An 18,621-nucleotide genomic window follows, 5' to 3' on the forward strand; every position below is an offset into this window, starting at 1 on the left:
CAGTCAATTCGTGTAAAATTGCTCGACAGTTAAACAGTGTGAAATCGCAAGCCAGTCAAATGTTGTGAAATCGCAAGCCAATCATGACAACCTCCCTCAACTTAGCGGTGATTCTCTTCATCTTAGGAACGGCAAATATCGCCTCTACTGAGGAAGGTAAGTGGAAAGATGCCTTTATTAATTTTTTGTGGGGTTTGGGGGTGTCGGTGGGGGGGGGGGGGGGTGCTCGTTGGGTTCCCACACTTTTCTGTGATTGTTGAGAGGGTCAGTGGATATATATATATTATAGTATATATATATATATATATATATATATATATATATATATATATATATATATATATATATATATATATATTATATATATATATATATATATATATATAATATTATATAGTATATATATATATGTATATATATATATATATATATATATATATATATATATATATATATATTATACCTGTACCCTCAATTAGCAGTCTATAACCTTGTTTTTTTCCTGTATCCTGATAGGTTTACCTGTAATTAGTACTGTGAGCTACTGTTTTACCTGTAATCATTACAGTGAGCTACAGTTTTACTCGTGATTAATAGAGTGAGAGGAAGATTTATCTGTAATGAATGGAACAAGGCTACAGCTTTGCCTGTAATTAATACAAAAAACTTCAGATTTAATTCGTAATTAATACAAAAGGCTTAAGTTTTACCTGTAATTAATACAAAAAAAAGCTTCAGCCATACCTGTAATTAATACAGAAAACGTAAGTTTTACCTGTAATTAATTAAAAAAAACACTTCAGCCATACCTATAAGTTTAACCTGTAATTAATACAGGAAGGTTCCTCCTCCTGTCATTACTCGAAATTTTCGTCTTTTGGTTTGTAAGAAGTAATTTATTGGTTTTCGAAAACGGGACAATTTCAAACTTTAATTGGGGGTTTTCGAAATATTCGTATTTTGGTTTGTAAAAAAAGCAATTCTTTGGTTTTCGACAACGCGACAATTTTGGTTTTTTGAAAGAGTTATATTTTGTGTTGTTTGATAAAGGGATAATTTTGGTTTTTGGTTTTCGAAAACAGGGCAACTTGAAACTTTAATTAGGGGTTTTCGAAATGTTCGTATTTTGGTCTGTAAAAAAGTAGTTAATTGGTTTTCGAAAACAGGACAATTTTGGTTTTTTGAAAGAGTTATAATTTGGGGGTTTTATTAAAGGGATAATTTTGTTTTTTGGTTTTCGAAAACAGGGCAACCTGAAACTTTATTGGGGTTTCGACAAATTCGTCTTTTGGTTTATAAGAAGTAATTAATTGGTTTTCGAAAACAGGTCAACTTTGGTTTATTCAAAAGGTAATAATTTTGGTTTTGTTGAAAACTTAATAATTGTGGTTTTAAAACCTGATAATGTGAGTTTTTGAAAACTTGGTATTTTGGTTTTTCAAAACAATAATTTTGGTTTTTGAAAACCTGATAATTTGGGTTTTTGAAAAATTAATTATTAGGTTTTTTGAAAACTCAATAATTACTGATTTTGTGAAAACTTAATATTTTGGTTTATTGAAAACTTAATAATTTTGGGTTTTTGAAAACCTGATAATTCAGATTTTTTAAAAGTTAATATTTTGGATTTCTGAAAACTTAATAATTTGAGTTTTCGAAAACTTAAATATTTTGGGTTTCTGAAAACTTAATACTTTGAGTTTAAGAAGACTTAATAAATTTGAGTTTTCGAAAACCTAATTATTTGGTTTTTCGAAACCCTAGTAATTTGGGATTTTTTACTTCGAAAAAATTTTATTTTGGTTTTGGAAAACTTAAAATAATATTTTCCGAAAATTCTAAATTTTGTTTTTGATAACCGAAGACTAATTTGAATGAAAAACCACATTTGGTTTTGATAAAAAATATGGTTTTAATTAACTGGAACAAAAGTTGTCCTAAAAATAATTATAATTTCAAACATTAATATAATTTTAATTACTTTCCCAAATATGCAAATTACATTTAAAATTACTGAGAGAGAGAGAGAGAGAAGAGGAAGAGAGAGAGAGAGAGAGAGAGAGAGAGAGAGTAGGAATCTCGCTAGGAAAATCAATTAATTCGAGAAATAATACTTCCCAAAAATTAATAAAATATTAATTACTTTCCTAAATATGCAAATTACATTTAAAATCACTGAGAGAGAGAGAGAGAGAGAGAGAGAGAGAGAGAGAGAGAGAGAGGCTAAGAATCTCGCTAAGAATATCAATTAATTCGAGAAATAATACTCCCCTAAAAAATTAATGTAATTTTAATAACTTCAGTAATATGCAAATTGCATTTAAACCCAGTGAATATTAGCGAGACATTTCCATATAGAGTGGTTAGTTAAAATGGTTATTTCAATGGTTATTTAAGCTGTAAGGACCAAAAAAAAAATTTGCTAATTTTTAGCCCCTCTCTCTCTCTCTCTCTCTCTCTCTCTCTCTCTCTCTCTCTCTCTCTCTCTCTCTCAGTTCATGTAAGGTTAAGACAAATTTCGTGGATTTTTTGGGTCCTATGTTATGGGCGGGTACTCGTTGGTCCCACCGAATCCTGGAGATATTTCGTTTTGTCCTGATGTGGCTATTTTGTTTGTGTGTTTGTGTGTTTGTGTTAAGTTGTATGCGCAACACATACGCACATACACATACCTACACACAAACCCTATATTTCGATTAGCAAAATACGGCCATGTTCAAGTAATGTTGTTCTTTTGTATGTGTATGCGTACTGTATGTTTAAAAATACACACACATACATAAACATATATACACATACACACAAAAGCGCTATATTTCGACGAGCAAAATACGACACTGGTCACGTGACCAGCGTTGAATTTTTGTGTCGAAATATAGAGATTTGTCACGCTAATTCTATTATACATATTTCTACATATATGTGTGTGTGTGTATGTCCATAACGCAGTCTAATTCGTCTCTCTCTCTCTCTCTCTCTCTCTCTCTCTCTCTCTCTCTCTCTCAACTTGTATACAGATATTTTACTAACATGACAAGCACAAAATCATCAACATATATTTCATTCGAATATATAATTCTGCATAAAAATACTTTAATCCTAAAAATATAATTCTGAAAAAAGTATTTTAATATTAAGTATTAACTTGAGAAAATAAAATGCAAAGCTTAATCTTTGAATTGTGTAGAAAAAATAGAAATACTACTTATTCTAATTGGTGGGGTTGAATTATTATAGTTATTAACTTTGAGAAAATAAAATGCAAAGCTTAATCTTTGAATTGTGTAGAAAAAATAGAAATACTACTTATTCTAATTGGTGGGGTTGAATTATTATAAAAATAGTTAATCGAGTAGATAATATTGTGTTTTTTACTTTTGCGTGTTGGAGAGAGAGAGAGAGTATTTTGATCAGAATAAATAGAACTGTCATGAAAGGGAGAGAGAGAGAGAGTGCATACATCATACAATCCATACATATTGTATTTCACTTTCCAACGCGATACAACGCGATACAGCAGAGCTGAAAATACAGTTTTATTATTTTTATTTCATTTTTGCACAATATCTCAGACACGACACTTTGATCAATACATCGACGTTTATAAGGTTAACTTAATGAACGCAGCCTTTTCACATAAACGCCTCTCTCTCTCGATGTCACACGCAGCGCTGTAGCAGCGTCACACCGAACGACTTTCCGCCATAGCGGTGGGCTAATGAACGCGCCATCTCGGCATTATCTGCCATAATTCATTCGAGACTCGTCCTTTTAAGCGTCTTGCTTCGGGGACGCCTTAATGAACGTGGCTCCTCGTGAATATGCATGGAATCACTCTTCGGGAATTCGTTGATTGATGGTCGCGTTCTGAAGGTGATTTGGGGTGCCGAAAACGGAATTTATGACAAATGTATTATATATATTTTTTTTTAGAATTATTCGCCATTGTGCAAAATGTATCAACACAAATAGTTGCATAAATCTATATATATATATTAATTAATGCAGAAGTATAATGATACATTTATCGAACGTTGTTTAGAACCTGGCTATGGCTTCCAGAATGGATTCCAGAACGTTTCGCTCAGTCAAAGGGCTCGTATGGAAAAGAGACATCCAGTGGATTCCAGCATGCATTCCAGGACGTTTCGCTCCGTAAATCAGCTCGTATGGAAAAGGGACAGTCTATGGAAATGATTAAATAAACATTCACTGCCGTTCCAGGAATCTTTCGATTTCAATTTCCAGGAATCTTTCCCTTTCAATTTCCAGGAATCTTTCCCTTTCAGTTTCCAGGAATCTTTCCCTTTCAATTTCCAGGAATCTTTCGATTTCAATTTCCAGGAATCTTTCCCTTTCAATTTCCAGGAATCTTTCGATTTCAATTTCCAGGAATCTTTCGATTTCAATTTCCAGGAATCTTTCCCTATCAATTTCCAGGAATCTTTCGCTTTCAATTTCCAGGAATCTTTCCCTTTCAATTTCCAGGAATCTTTCCCTTTCAGTTTCCAGGAATCTTTCCCTTTCAATTTCCAGGAATCTTTCCCTTTCAATTTCCAGGAATCTTTCGATTTCAATTTCCAGGAATCTTTCGCTTTTAATTTCCAGGAATCTTCCCCTTTCAATTTCCAGGAATCTTTCCCTTTCAATTTCCAGGAATCTTTCGCTTTTAATTTCCAGGAATCTTTCCCTTTCAATTTCCAGAAATCTTTCCCTTTCAGTTTCCAGGAATCTTTCACTTTCTATTTCCAGGAATCTTTCGCTTTCAATTTCCAGGAATCTTTCGCTTTCAATTTCCAGGAATCTTTCCCTTTCAGTTTCCAGGAATCTTTCCCTTTCAGTTTCCAGGAATCTTTCGCTTTCAGTTTCCAGGAATCTTTCCCTTTCAGTTTCCAGGAATCTTTCCCTTTCAATTTCCAGGAATCTTTCCCTTTTCAGTTTCTTTTCCAGAATCTTTCCCTTTTCAGTTTCCAGGAATCTTTCCCTTTCAATTTCCAGGAATCTTTCCCTTTCAGTTTCCAGAAATCTTTCCCTTTCAATTTCCAGGAATCTTTCGCTTTCAATTTCCAGGAATCTTTCGCTTTCAATTTCCAGGAATCTTTCCCTTTCAATTTCCAGGAATCTTTCGCTTTCAATTTCCAGGAATCTTTCCCTTTCAATTTCCAGGAATCTTTCGCTTTCAATTTCCAGGAATCTTTCGCTTTCAATTTCCAGGAATCTTTCGATTTCAATTTCCAGGAATCTTTCCCTTTCAGTTTCCAGGAATCTTTCCCTTTCAGTTTCCAGGAATCTTTCCCTTTCAGTTTCCAGGAATCTTTCTCTTTCAATTTCCAGGAATCTTTCAATTTCCAGGAATCTTTCCCTTTCAATTTCCAGGAATCTTTCCCTTTCAATTTCCAGGAATCTTTCCCTTTCAATTTCCAGGAATCTTTCGCTTTCAGTTTCCAGGAATCTTTCCCTTTCAGTTTCCAGGAATCTTTCCCTTTCAGTTTCCAGGAATCTTTCGCTTTCTATTTCCAGGAATCTTTCCCTTTCAATTTCCAGGAATCTTTCGCTTTCAATTTCCAGGAATCTTTCCCTTTCAATTTCCAGGAATCTTTCGCTTTCAGTTTCCAGGAATCTTTCCCTTCCCTTTCAATTTCCAGGAATCTTTCGCTTTCAATTTCCAGGAATCTTTCGCTTTCAATTTCAAGGAATCTTTCCCTTTCAATTTCCAGGAATCATTCGCTTTCAATTTCCAGGAATCTTTCCCTTTCAATTTCCAGGAACCTTTCGCTTACAATTTCCAGGAATCTTTCCCTTTCAATTTCCAGGAACCTTTTGCTTTCAATTTCCAGGAACCTTTCGCTTTCAATTTCCAGGAATCTTTTGCTTCCAGTTTCCAAGAATCTTTCCCTTTCAATTTTCTGGAATCTTTCGCTTTCAATTTCCAAGAATCATTTGCTTCCAGTTTCCAGGAATCTTTCGCTTTCAATTTCCAAGAATCATTTGCTTCCAGTTTCCAGGAATCTTTCGCTTTCAATTTCCAGGAATCTTTCGCTTTCAATTTCCAGGAATCTTTCACTTTCAATTTCCAGGAATCATGAGAGAGGATGAAAACCTCTTCCAGAGTCTTCCAGGTCTATTTCGTCCCTGGACGCAACTGGCGAGACGCAAAGAATGACGCAACGAATGACGCAACGAATGACGCAATGAATGACGCAATGAATGACGCAAAGAACGACGCAAAGAATCTATTCCGGAATCCCTCGACCCCTATTTTCGTCTGGGGGGGGCGGGGGGGGGGGAGGTGGGGGGGGGGGGGGGTGGGGGGGGGGGGGGGGGGGGGGGGGAGGCGTGGCTGTGGGGACGTATTATCGCCCGCCGTAGCACGATTCGAATCCCTGAACGAAAAAGGTCCTTTTTGATATCGCTGGTTTCTGGCGTCGCCTTCTATCGGTTGGTTAAGGGAGATATGAATTATTATTATTATTATTATTATTATTATTATTATTATTATTATTATTATTATTATGCTGTGAAGGGTTTTACGTGTGTGTGCGTGTGTTTGTCCGTGACGCTTGGGACTTTGAAGACAAAATTTCCAAACTGCAATGGATATGTATTGCATTGCAAAAGAGAGAGAGAGAGAGAGAGAGAGAGAGAGAGAAGACTCAAACAGAAAGACAAAGTGAGAGAGAGAGAGAGAGAGAGAGAGAGAGAGAGAGAGAGCTGAAATTTATCTGGAGGCTCATCCTAAGCAGATATCGAGGCAGATAGGATTCCTCCAAGATATTGCTTTTCCGAAACCCCAAAAGGATCTGCACAAGGAAGGACTTGGTCTTCTTGTCTTACCCCCCCCCCCCCCCCAGCCCCCCCCCCCCCCCCCCCACCCCCTCCCCCCCACTCCCCCCCCCCCCCCCCCCCCCCACACACAAGGAATTTGTGTCCATCTGCAAAGGACACTGCAATATGCTGCTGGAGTCCTGTCGCCTCGAGTCCCTCTTGTTTCAGGTCTCAATGTGACCCATTAATAAGTATTGACGTAGATTTGTAATCTCTTTCATGGAAGGGGAATTCTCTCTCTCTCTCTCTCTCTCTCTCTCTCTCTCTCTCTCTCTCTCTCTCCTTCCTTCTTTTTTCGCGTATCCAATTCCCTTCCTAATTACCGTCTCTTTCTTCATTAATTATCTATTTCAGATTTTTCTTTATTCCTTCATTCTCAGTTTCTTGGTTTTTTCCACTTTATTTTGATGTTTATTTTGTTCTGCTTCGTCTGTGTCTCTGTATGTGTGAATCCGTGTATGTCTGTATGTCTTGCCTGCTTCTGAGGCTGTCCGTGTGCGTCCGTCCGTCACGCCTAAACGAGCAAAGTGAATCAAAGGTTCTGAATAATCTAATATTAATGTCTTATTAAGACTGCATTATCTCTCTCTGGGTACGTCTCTTATTTGAATTTGCTCGCGCGTATGCGCGCTCTCTCTTTCTCCCTCTCACGCGCACACATACGCACAAACAAGCAAACAAGTTAGACCTTTCGTTTTCATACATTTTCCTGAAGATGTATTATAATGCAACCAAACAAACAATTTCTTTGTCGAATACCTTAGAGCTTAGACCATAATCCCTCTTTCTCCAGTCTTTGGAAACGAGTTACGGATCCCGTATTTGTTTGGGGGGTGAGAGGAAGGGGGTGAGGGGTGGGTGGGTCCTAAAGATGGGTAGGGTTTAGGGGAAAGCAAGGGGGTATTTTGGCATGACTTTGAAAGGGTAGGGGGGAAAGAGAGAGAAAGAGAGATAGAGAGAGAGAGGGTGCTTTCAAAAGATCTGGTTCTATTTTCGCTGAGTGGTTACCAAAGCAGTGGTCGGGGAATTTGCATAAAGCTACGATGATGATGCTTTTTGATGCTTTGCTGTTATTGCAAAGCACTAATCAAAGGATATTGGAGGAGGAGGAGGAGGAGGAGGATGCTTTGGGATAGATAGCTGTTCTGGGTTTGCAGACTATCTAGAGTCTGGGGTAGACTTTGGGAGATAAGTCTAGCCTTGGGGAGAATGATGTAGACTGAAGGAATATTTGTAGATTTTTTTGAGATAATTGTAGACTTTGAGAAACAGTTATAGATTTGTAAATTCAACTGCAGACTTCGAGAAACAGCTGTAGATTTCCAGGGACACCTGTAGACTTTAAGAAACAGCTGTAGACTTCGAGAAACAGCTATAGACTTTGGGGAACAACTGTAGACTGAAAAACAGTTATAGACTTATAAATTCAACTGTAGACTTTGAGAAACAGCTGTAGACTTTCAGAGACACCTGTAGACTTTGAGAAACAGTTGTATACTTTGAGAAACAGCTGTAGACTTGGGGAAAGAACATTACACTTTGAAAAACAGCTGTAGATATAAAAAAAAACTCAAATTAACTCAAGCGAAGGAGCTGCAGACTTCAATATATAACTGAAGACTTTGAAAGACAAACTTTGAACAGAGTCAAACCCTTCTAGACGTAAATGATAAACTGTCATCTTTCAAAGAATTCAGCGGATTTTTCCCTAACAGTAACTGGTGTATATATATACACACACAAACATTCATACATCTCGAAACACACGCACACACACACGCACACACACACACACACAAGAGTCCCTCCCAGGGGAAATAAGAGCTTGACGTTGCATTCAAAAACCGTATTATTAAATCCTCTCAAAGAGTAATAAGTAAAGAGACACATAATCTTTCTTATTCTTCGTCAAAGGCGTCTCTCTTACGAGTCTTAGGAAGAGAGAGAGAGAGAGAGCGAGGAGAAGAGAAGGAGGAAGAGACCGAAGAGCCGAGAGAGAGAGTCTGGCAGTCTACTTTATTGGGAGAATTCCTGTAGGCTATATGTCCACTCCGATTTACGAGAGAGAGAGAGAGAGAGAGACGAGAGGAGAGAGAGAGACGACGAGAGAGAAAGAAGAGAGAGAGAGAGGACAGGAAACTATTCGCCCTCTAGAAAACTACCAAGGGAACTATTTGATTTCTAGGAAGGCGAATGGGAAAACTTCTATAATAAGTGGACTATATATATATATATATATATATATATATATATATATATATATATATATATTATACATATATATATATATATATATATATATATATATATATATATATATACATATAAAGCTCTTTTTCCAGAATATTTGACACAAGAATTTGTTGAAAACTTTCCTAATGATGAAAGAGAGTACTTCAGCCTTTCTTAAGAAAATCTCACGTTCTCTCTCTCTCTCTAGAAGAAGAAGAAGAAGAAAAAGAAGCAGAAGAAGAGAGAGAGAGAGAGAGAGAGAGAGAGAGAGAGGGAGGAGGGGGGCACAAAACAGAACCAAAGTTACCAACACAACCTGCAGACATGTTGAACTTATTGCAGAGAGAGAGAGAGAGAGAGAGAGAGAGAGAGACTTCGAACCTCGAAAGATAATCGATAGATACTTTGGTGAGATAATGTCCTTTTGATGACGTCCTTCGAAGGGTCTGGCCTCGCTGGTTCCTTTGCCTGTCCTAATTAGGACAGGGCGCTGTTTACTGATAAGACACCAACCATGTCTATGAAAGATTGTAACTCGATGTAGATTTCTTGCCTCTGCAAGGACCCTCCAGCCATGGAGGCTTTGTTGTCCTAATTAGGACGCAGTGTTTAGAAATAGGACACGCTGGTGTCCCAGGAATATATAAAAAAATTGCATTTTTTTTATATTATTACAAGTCCACATTCTGACACATTGAGCCCAGAAAGATTACAATTTGGTCATTTTGTGGACATCTCTGACCTGTCAAAACTGTTTGTTCCCGGTGTCCAAAATAGGACATAATGGGATCCTTAGATAATACTGTGATGTGTCCTCGGGAATATATTTGAAATATAAAATTTTTCTATCTTATATATATAAGTGAAGACCTTTCCATCGCATTTTTTGGTCACTTTACAAGGACGCAGCAGTGTCCCAAATCAGGACGCGACAGTGTCCAAAAAAAAGAGGACACTATTAAAATATCGGAGGCGTTACTTGCACAGCATCATTTTAATAACGCGCGTTCACGTGAATAGCGTTATTTGATGGGATATTAATGCCATAAAAGGCCTTTGAAAGCGTAATAAAGGCAGCCCAGAAACCCCCGATAGAAAGAATCTCAAATGTGTTTACCTCCGGTTGAACGGTGCCGTATTTACCCGCATCGTTCTTTTGGACCCGAATTAAAAAATGAAAGCTTTTTCGTAAAAAGGATTATATCTAGTTACATAGATACCATCAGAGACTAATAAAAAGTATTTTCGAGCTTCAATAAAATATTTGCAACGGAAACATTGTCCAAATACGCATAAACATCTCTTTCATTAGCGCCATATTCCTTTTCAGTCGAAAGAGAACGACTCCATCAGGGCGCCTCCAATCCAACACCAATAGCTCTGGCGAGCTCAAACACTCGGAATCATTCTCTCTCTCTCTCTCTCTCTTTCTCTCTCTCTCTCTCTCTTCCAGTTTTACCCAGACGTATAATTGGCTGGAAGAAATTCCAGGATATTTGTAAGCTTTCCAGCCAATCACAGGCAAGAAACGGCGCGTATCTCCAGGTTAATTGCAAATTGCAAAGGTGAGTTTTACAGTTGAATCGTGAGTCCGACTGATAAACAGGATCTGAGCAACGATGGATTGAGATTCCGTTCAACGGTTATCACATCCTTAATAGGATTTCTCTATTGGCTGAAGGATGATGAACGATTTGTTTATGTGTATATGTAGATATACTCATCATATCCTTAGGACGCTCGCCTCACAAACGGGAGTTCTTGGTTCGATCCACAAGCCAGATGGGATGATTCTAAACCATACAGCCGCTATATAATTCTATTCGCACTCATATGTACCTGGTAGCTAGTCGGATTGGGTTGCAGATGAGGAGTAGGGAGGCTATATATTGAGGCTAAACGTGCTGTGTATGAGACATGTGTCTAGGTATTGTGGAAGCTTTGCACAGGGACTTGAGACTAGTTGATGTCTTATGTCTGTACCGCCAGAAAGTCGTCTGACCCTTGGGAGGTTATAGTCGTTCTATGAAACTAATGCAACTGGTTACTGTCAAGTTAACAATCTTCAACTCATGGAATGCTCTGGTTATCTATATTGAATTATGTGTACGTATACATACGATATATACTTTGAGCGCATGAATAAACGAACGGAAAACGTAACCGTGAGAGAGAGAGAGAGAGAGAGAGAGAGAGAGAGAGAGAGGAGTCCCGGTGTACATCAGCGTTAATGAGAAAGACTTTAATGAAATTGGGCTAAGAAATAAAACCATTTCCTTTACTTTCGGGGAGGCTACGAAACTGGTGTTTTGGGGAACCTGTCCCCTTGGCCCACCGCTTACGCCCCACTTACACCCTTCCCCCCCCTTTCCCCTTACACCTCCCTACACCCTACAGTGCACCCTACACAACACAAGGACGCTCTAACTTCCTTCTTTCAACTTCCCCTTCAGGAAGTTCTATTCGCGTCTTCTTCTTCTCCTACTTTTGTAGACAGACGGAGCCGTTTTTCGTGTCCTTTCGTGCGTTTACTTTGGGCGTGGGCCACAACGAGGCACGAGAGAGAGAGAGATTTCGAGAGGAAAACGTGGTAATTCTTTTTAAAATTGAGAATTATTCGAAAAAAGGTCGAAAAAGATGATTTGATTCACCGTTGCTGTCATACGCAGTCAGCCATCAACCAGAAAAGATTCAAGGCGTTTATACGACTACATGCGCGCGTATACGCGCGCATGTAGTTAATAGCAGCTTCCTTAATTGAGATGAATCGTTAGAGAACCAGAAGAGACCCATAGAAACCCGATAAAGGCCACAGATAGAAACCGAAGGACAGTCTCTTCTTAGCCTTTCAGTGGTCGGCGTATCAAAGGAATTACTGAGTCTGCTAACTCTCTTTTCCTCTCCTTTCTCTCTCTCTCTCTCTCTCTCTCTCTCTCTCTCTCTCCTCTCTCTCTCTTTGCCTCAATCATCGCGGGGAGTAATACCAGTATAAGTCTCGTATGAAAGTTGTTAAGACCAAAACTTCTGCTTTTGATTCATTCCAAGACTCGAGGAGTTTTTATTGTCGAGTTTTTTTCTGGAGTTTTTATTTTTTTCTGGAGTTTTTGTGGAGTTTCTATTCCTGACGAGAACCGAAAAGGGACAGCGTAGCAAAGTTTGTCTGTAATGAGAAGAGAGAGAGAGAAAGAGAGAGAGAGAGAGAGAGAATAAACTCCCAACGAAATAATTTCTTGAAGATATAAGTCTACGGTCGTCACATACGACCTTCTTGCCCCTAGACGGTCTATTTCGGTTCAAAGTACCCTGAACTTAAAATTACTCTTTAAGTAAAGAGACTTACTTCAAACCACTTCCTAAATGGTGGGGCACCGAAAAGGGGTCATTTACCTACAAAGTGACCCATTTTTGTAAGGTAGGTCATTTAAAATATACATCAAAATGCGGAAAATCATCTCCACCAAATATGGTGTGTTTACATGTGTCCCAAACGCCTGCGATTAAGTCAGTCAGAAACCGTTATTTTTGAACGCGTTTTCACGCTACCCAACGCTAAATATAAATTAATTCCAGGGAAATAAACCTCTAAAGCAACGCCATAATGCCTATCGTCAAGCAAGAGGACCACAGTTAACGAAATTCTGCTGAATATGACGTAATAAAGACTGCTCAAGATAACGATTAGATGTTGTGTGAACAAATGCGCGGAACTGTGACTCGAGGCTCATAGGCCTGGTTTTTTATGATGTCGTTGCTACTGTGTGTACATGTCAAAGGCCAGAGGTCATTTAGGGAAGTATTTTAGGGCTATAGGGTCCATTCTAGCGAAGGAGAATTTTAACATGGTTCTCTCTCTCTCTCTCTCTCTCTCTCTCTCTCTCTCTCTCTCTCTCTCTCTGTCCCTAGATATATTTAAGTAGCTCTCTTTCTCTCTGTTCCTAGATATATCCAATCTCTGCCTCTCTCACACAAAGTAGTAGCTGTCTCTCTCCTCTCTGTTCTGTCTCGTTTCCTAGATATATTTAAGTAGCGCTCTCTCTCTCTCTCTGTTCCTAGATATATCCAATCTCTGCCTCTCTCACACAGAGTGGTAGCTCTCTCTCTCTCTCTCTCTCTCTCTCTCTCTCTCTCTCTCTCTCTTGTTCATAGATATATTCCAATCTCGCCTCTCTCTCTCCTCTCGGTTCCTAGATATTATTCATTAATCTGCCTCTCACCACCAAAGAGTGGTAGATCTCTCTCTCTCTCTCTCTCTCTCTCTCTCTCTCTCTCTCTCTCTCTCTCTCTTACTCTCTCCAAATATCACTGGGTTTCGTGAATAAATCAACTCGTGAATTATTGGTCCTCTCCTACTTCCTACAAATCGCCAAATGTCAAGGATGTTACGAATTTGAGGTGGGGTGTGGGAGGGGGAGGGGTGGCTAAAATTGGCCCCTCTGGCATTTGGGCTAAAGTGCTTGTCCGAGTTTGTTATGATTTTATGCCATTATATTAGCTGACCAACTCGGCGTTGCCCGGGATAACTCTGAGAGACAACCGATCGACTATTTCACTCTGTTTTACAGTTTGTAAATTATTTCAAAATAAGTCATTATTTTTTCTGTTTGTAAAATATAGATGAAATATATCATTCTTTTACAGTTTGCAAGATATATAAAAATCAATGTTTTACAGTTTATAAAATATATAAAAGATGAAACATTATTTTACTGTAAGTAAAATATAGATAAAATATATAATTCTTTTACAGTTTGCAAGATATATAAAATTCAATGTTTTACAGTTTATAAAATATATAAAAGATGAATCATTATTTTACTGTTAGTAGATAGATAAAATAAACAATCCTTTAATGGTTTGCAAGATATAAATAAAAAATCAATGCTTTACAGTTTGTAAAATGTTTAGAAAATAGGTAATTATTTTACTGTCAGTAAAATATAGATAAATAAATAATTCTTTTACGGTTTGCAAGATATATAAAAATCAATGTTTTACGATTTGTAAGATGTATGAAAATTAGGTGTGATACAGTTTGCAATATGTATAAAAATAAATAATTGTTTTATAGTTTGTAAAATATATATATGTAAAATAAGTGTGTCTTACAGTTTTTAAAATATAAATATAAAATAAATAACTGTCTTACAGTTTGTAAAATATATAAAAAATAAATTTTTTACAGTTTGCAAACTATAATAAATAAAAATCTTAATTTATAGTATTTATAATATATAAGCAACATTTTTTTACGTTTTATAAAATATATAAAAAAATAAATATTTAGCAGTTTACAATTCTGTAAAATAAAAATCTCACTTTACAGTTTTTATAATATATATGCAATAGTTTTTTTTACGGTTTGTAAAATATATGAAAAAGGGCGAAATTTTAACAGGTTTTATAATGATAAAATTGTAAAAAGATATATAAAATAAATCATTCTTTTACAGCTTGCAAAATCTATATATTATAAGATTATCCTTTACAGCTCATATTCAAAATAGCCTGCAAATATGTATTTATCCTCCTGCATAAAAGTTGTCGAACAGGATTTAATCTATCGAAGCTATAAAATGGGGTAAATTCGTCCTTCATGTACCCCAAAATCTAACCTGGGCCCCCTCTGATACCTCCTCCCCCTCCCTTGGGCCTCCGTCTCCCTCCCAACCCCCCCTTAAATAACCAGCACGTTCAATATTCATTTATTTGTCATAATCTTTGGCCAGCGAAGTATTGAATAGCCACGACATTTTTGTTCTGAATTATTTTCCTCTCTCTCTCTCTCTCTCTCTCTCTCTCTCTCACACACACACACACACACACACACACATATACACAACACAGAATAGTAGTCTCTCTCTCCCTCCCTCTCTCTCTCTCTCTCTCAAGCACACACAAAGACAGAACTGTGGCCATCTCTCTTTCTCTCTCTCACACACACACACACAACACAGAATAGTAGTTTTTTTTTCTCTCTCTCTCACTGTAGCCCCCCCCCCCCCTCTCTCTCTCTCTCTCTCTCTCTCTCTCTCTCTCTCTCTCTCTCTCTCAAACGACAGAACTGTAGCCTTCTCTCTCTCTCTCTCTCTCTCTCTCTCTCTCTCTCTCTCTCTCTCTCGACACACAATGACAGAACTGTGGCTCGCTCTCTCTCTCTCTCTCTCTCTCTCTCATACACAACAGATACACACACACACTATACAGAATAATAGTTTTTGTGTTTTTCTCTCTACTCTCTCTCTCTCTCTCTCTCTCTCTCAACGACAGAACTGTAGCCTTCTCTCTCTCTCTCTCTCTCTCTCTCTCTCTCTCTCTCTCTGCACACACAATGACAGAACTGTGGCTCGCTCTCTCTCTCTCTCTCTCTCATACACAACAGATACACACACACACTATACAGAATAATAGTTTCTCTCTCTCTCTCTCTCTCTCTCTCTCACACACACACACACCCACACAATGACAGAACTGTGGCTCGCTCTCTCTCTCTCTCTCTCTCTCTGCTCTCTCTCTCTCTCTCTCTCTCTCTCTCTCTCTCCCTCTCTCTCTCTCTCATACCTGATACGACGAACGACACTCAGTACAGACGTCAGAATTTTTTTATAACAATAAAAATAGAAACAATAATATCAACAAACTTCTACTCCTCCTCCTCCTTCTTCTTCTTCTTCTTCTTCTTCTTCTTCTTCTTCTTCTTCTTCTTCTTCTTCTTCTTTTATTATATTCTGAAGTCATGAGAGGAGACGCGGAATTTCCTCCTCCCAGCTGACGCCATAGAAGTCAACTCCGACGCGATATTAAATATCGGAAGAGCAATATGAATAAACTTCCAAATTCAAAGTTTATTCGTCTGTCTGGATTTGGTTCGTCTCTCAGAATGTTTTCCTTGGGTCGGTTCTAAGTGCCTTTGCCTTACTTGGGGGGTCTGTCTTTCTAAAGATTTGTGGTCTAAATCCTAAAACATGGCCCTCTACACTGTCTTTCTAAACATTTGTTTGGAAAAAAAAAATCCTTTTCTTTGGGTCGATTCTAAGCACCTTTGTCTTATTTTGGGGTTTAAATCCTAAAACGGACCCTTTTACCGTCTTTCTAAAATTTGTGGTCTAAATCCTAAAAAATTGGCCCCCTACACTGTCTTCATACAAAATTTGTTTGGAAAAAAATTCCTGTCTGGATTTTTGTTTCCTAGAGTGCTTTCCTTGGGTCGATTCTAAGCGCCTTTGCCTTATTTTGGAGGGCCTAAATCCTAAATCATGGACCTTTTTACTGTCTTCCTAAAGATTTGTTTGGAAAAAATTCCTTCCTGGATTTGTTTGTTTCTTAGAATGTTGTCGATTTTAAGCCCCTTTGCCTTATTTGGGGCCTAAGTCCTAAAACATGGACCTTTTTACTGTCTTCTTAAAAATCTGTTTGGAAAAAATCCTTACTTGGATTGTTTGTCTCTTAGAATAGTTTCTTTGGGTCGATTTTAAGCACCTTTGCCTTATTTTGGGGCATAATCCTAAAACATGGTCTCCTTTATTGGACCATCCAAAAAATCTGAAATTTGAAGAAATAGTTTCAAAATCCATAAGATTTCATCAGTTTTTTTTTGAAAAATTGCCATTTTTTTAACTCGCCCAAAAGTTGTTCTTAGATTGCCAGATCCTTACTCTCAAATCTGAAAGGTTCTAAAGTCAATAAGATTTGATCATTTATTTTTAAAAATTAGATTTTTGCAGACTTATGGGCCCCAAAAAACTTGCAAGACCCAAAAACCAAAAATCAAGAATATTTGAGCAATTTTAAATTTCTAGTTTTGAAAAACCCCCAAACACCTTCAAAAATTTGCTAGACTACGGTGTAATATAAAAATTTTTAGCAATTTTAGGAAAATTCACAGTTTAGTTTTTTAAGGTTTCAGGAACCAAAAGTCAAGAACATTTTGTCGATTGAATGAAATTTTAAGGTTTCAGGAACCAAAAGTCAAGAACATTTTGTCGATTGAATGAAATTTTAAGGTTTCAGGAACCAAAAGTCAAGAACATTTTGTCGATTGAATGAAATTTTAAGGTTTCAGGACCCAAAAAGTGAAGAACATTTTGTCGATTGAATGCAATTTTAAGGTTTCAGGAACCAAAAGTCAAGAACATTTTGTCGATTGAATGAAATTTTAAGGTTTCAGGAACCAAAAGTCAAGAACATTTTGTCGATTGAATGAAATTTTAAGGTTTCAGTACCCAAAAGTGAAGAATATTTTGCCAATTGGATGAAAATTTCACATTATTTGAAGATTCCCAGGATCGCCAAAACCCCTGACTCTTCACCCCTCAGGCTACATGCAGCCCACAACCCCAAATTCAGAGTGAACCTGACACTGCTCTTCAGCATCCCTCCGCGAACCCCAATCAAGCCCAGATAACCAAGATAACTTATCTCTCCCTTTCTGAATCCCAGTGCGAGACACGTAAACTTTATATCCTGCGGGACGCCTGATGCTATCTGCCAGGAGTTAGGCCTCGGAATCTAATCCTTCCGGGAGTAAATATCTTAGGCCTATCCACATCCTAGGCAAAGGATTAGGGAGCCTCGCGCTAATTTGGTTGTCGGACCCATTTCCCAATTTCCATCTGCCTTCGAATGCCTCCAATTTCTAGGAGGGAGGAGGAGGAGGAGGAGGTATGTTTTATGTCGTGGAGAAGGCCTCGTAAGCGCGATGCTGAGAGATTACGCGCGGCGAGATAGAGAGATTGATAGAGAGATAGAGAGATATATAAAGATTGAGACAGCCAGTGAGAGCGGGATGAATTGATAAGCACTGATTACGCACAGCGAGATAGTCTGGATAGATAGAGACGGAAAGAGAGACAGATTGAGAGAGAGAGAGAGAGAGAGCTTGAGAAAAAGAGAGAAGTTGATAAGGACTCACAACCGATCAAATTTCGTAATACGGCAGACACCGTCTCGCTGGCAGCCGAAAGGGCGAAAGGCGCGCAAAGGGTTAATCGGAACAGTATACGAGACGAAACGAAAGAGAACTGTAAAAATCCAACGGAAGGGGAAAGATAGCTTAGAACCAGTCCCAATCTTCCTCACATTAGGTAGCTGCCTCGACTGAGCCGCACTTAAATGAAATGACAAAAATCACCAGAAAGCGAGAGAAATAAGTGATAAGTAAGACGCTCTACGGAGCGTTTGCTCAAGAGTGGGAATTAAAAGTATAAATATACGACGGTGCGGGATCTCATAATATCCGTCATTTTGAAAGTCGGGATGAGCAGTAATGCTTCCTTCCAGCTTCTTATTTCCTGGGCTTTTAGGAAGACGGCGGTAATGTTTCTCAGTTTTTGGGAAGAGGTTGTAATGTTGTAATGATTCTCAGTTTTTTCTAAATATTTATTTTTCGTATTTTGTGAATTTGAATCTGTTATAGATGAAACTAATAATAGTAATAATAATAATAATAATAATAATGTTTATTAATATTATTAATATTATTATTAATATTATACTATTATTAATATCATTATTCCTCTGTGTCTGTTGACAAAGCAGTTGTATATATGGAAAGAATATTCATCAGAA

The 18,621-nt window shown here is 37.7% G+C and overlaps 1 protein-coding gene across 1 annotated transcript in view; it reads left to right on the forward strand.

The window, feature by feature from the left end:
* Nucleotides 1-18,621, forward strand: part of LOC135204823 (hemicentin-2-like) — a 338,440-nt gene that overhangs the window by 1,738 nt on the left and 318,081 nt on the right. Inside the window, exon 1 of the mRNA XM_064235015.1 lies at nt 1-156. This exon is cut by the window's left edge and continues 1,738 nt beyond it. Within this exon, the coding sequence (XP_064091085.1) occupies nt 84-156 (73 nt within the window). The 5' untranslated portion in view covers nt 1-83. The remainder of the gene's footprint in view (nt 157-18,621) is intronic.

Source organism: Macrobrachium nipponense, chromosome 47, assembly GCF_015104395.2.
Source record: "Macrobrachium nipponense isolate FS-2020 chromosome 47, ASM1510439v2, whole genome shotgun sequence".
Taxonomy (NCBI): Eukaryota; Metazoa; Arthropoda; class Malacostraca; order Decapoda; family Palaemonidae; genus Macrobrachium; species Macrobrachium nipponense.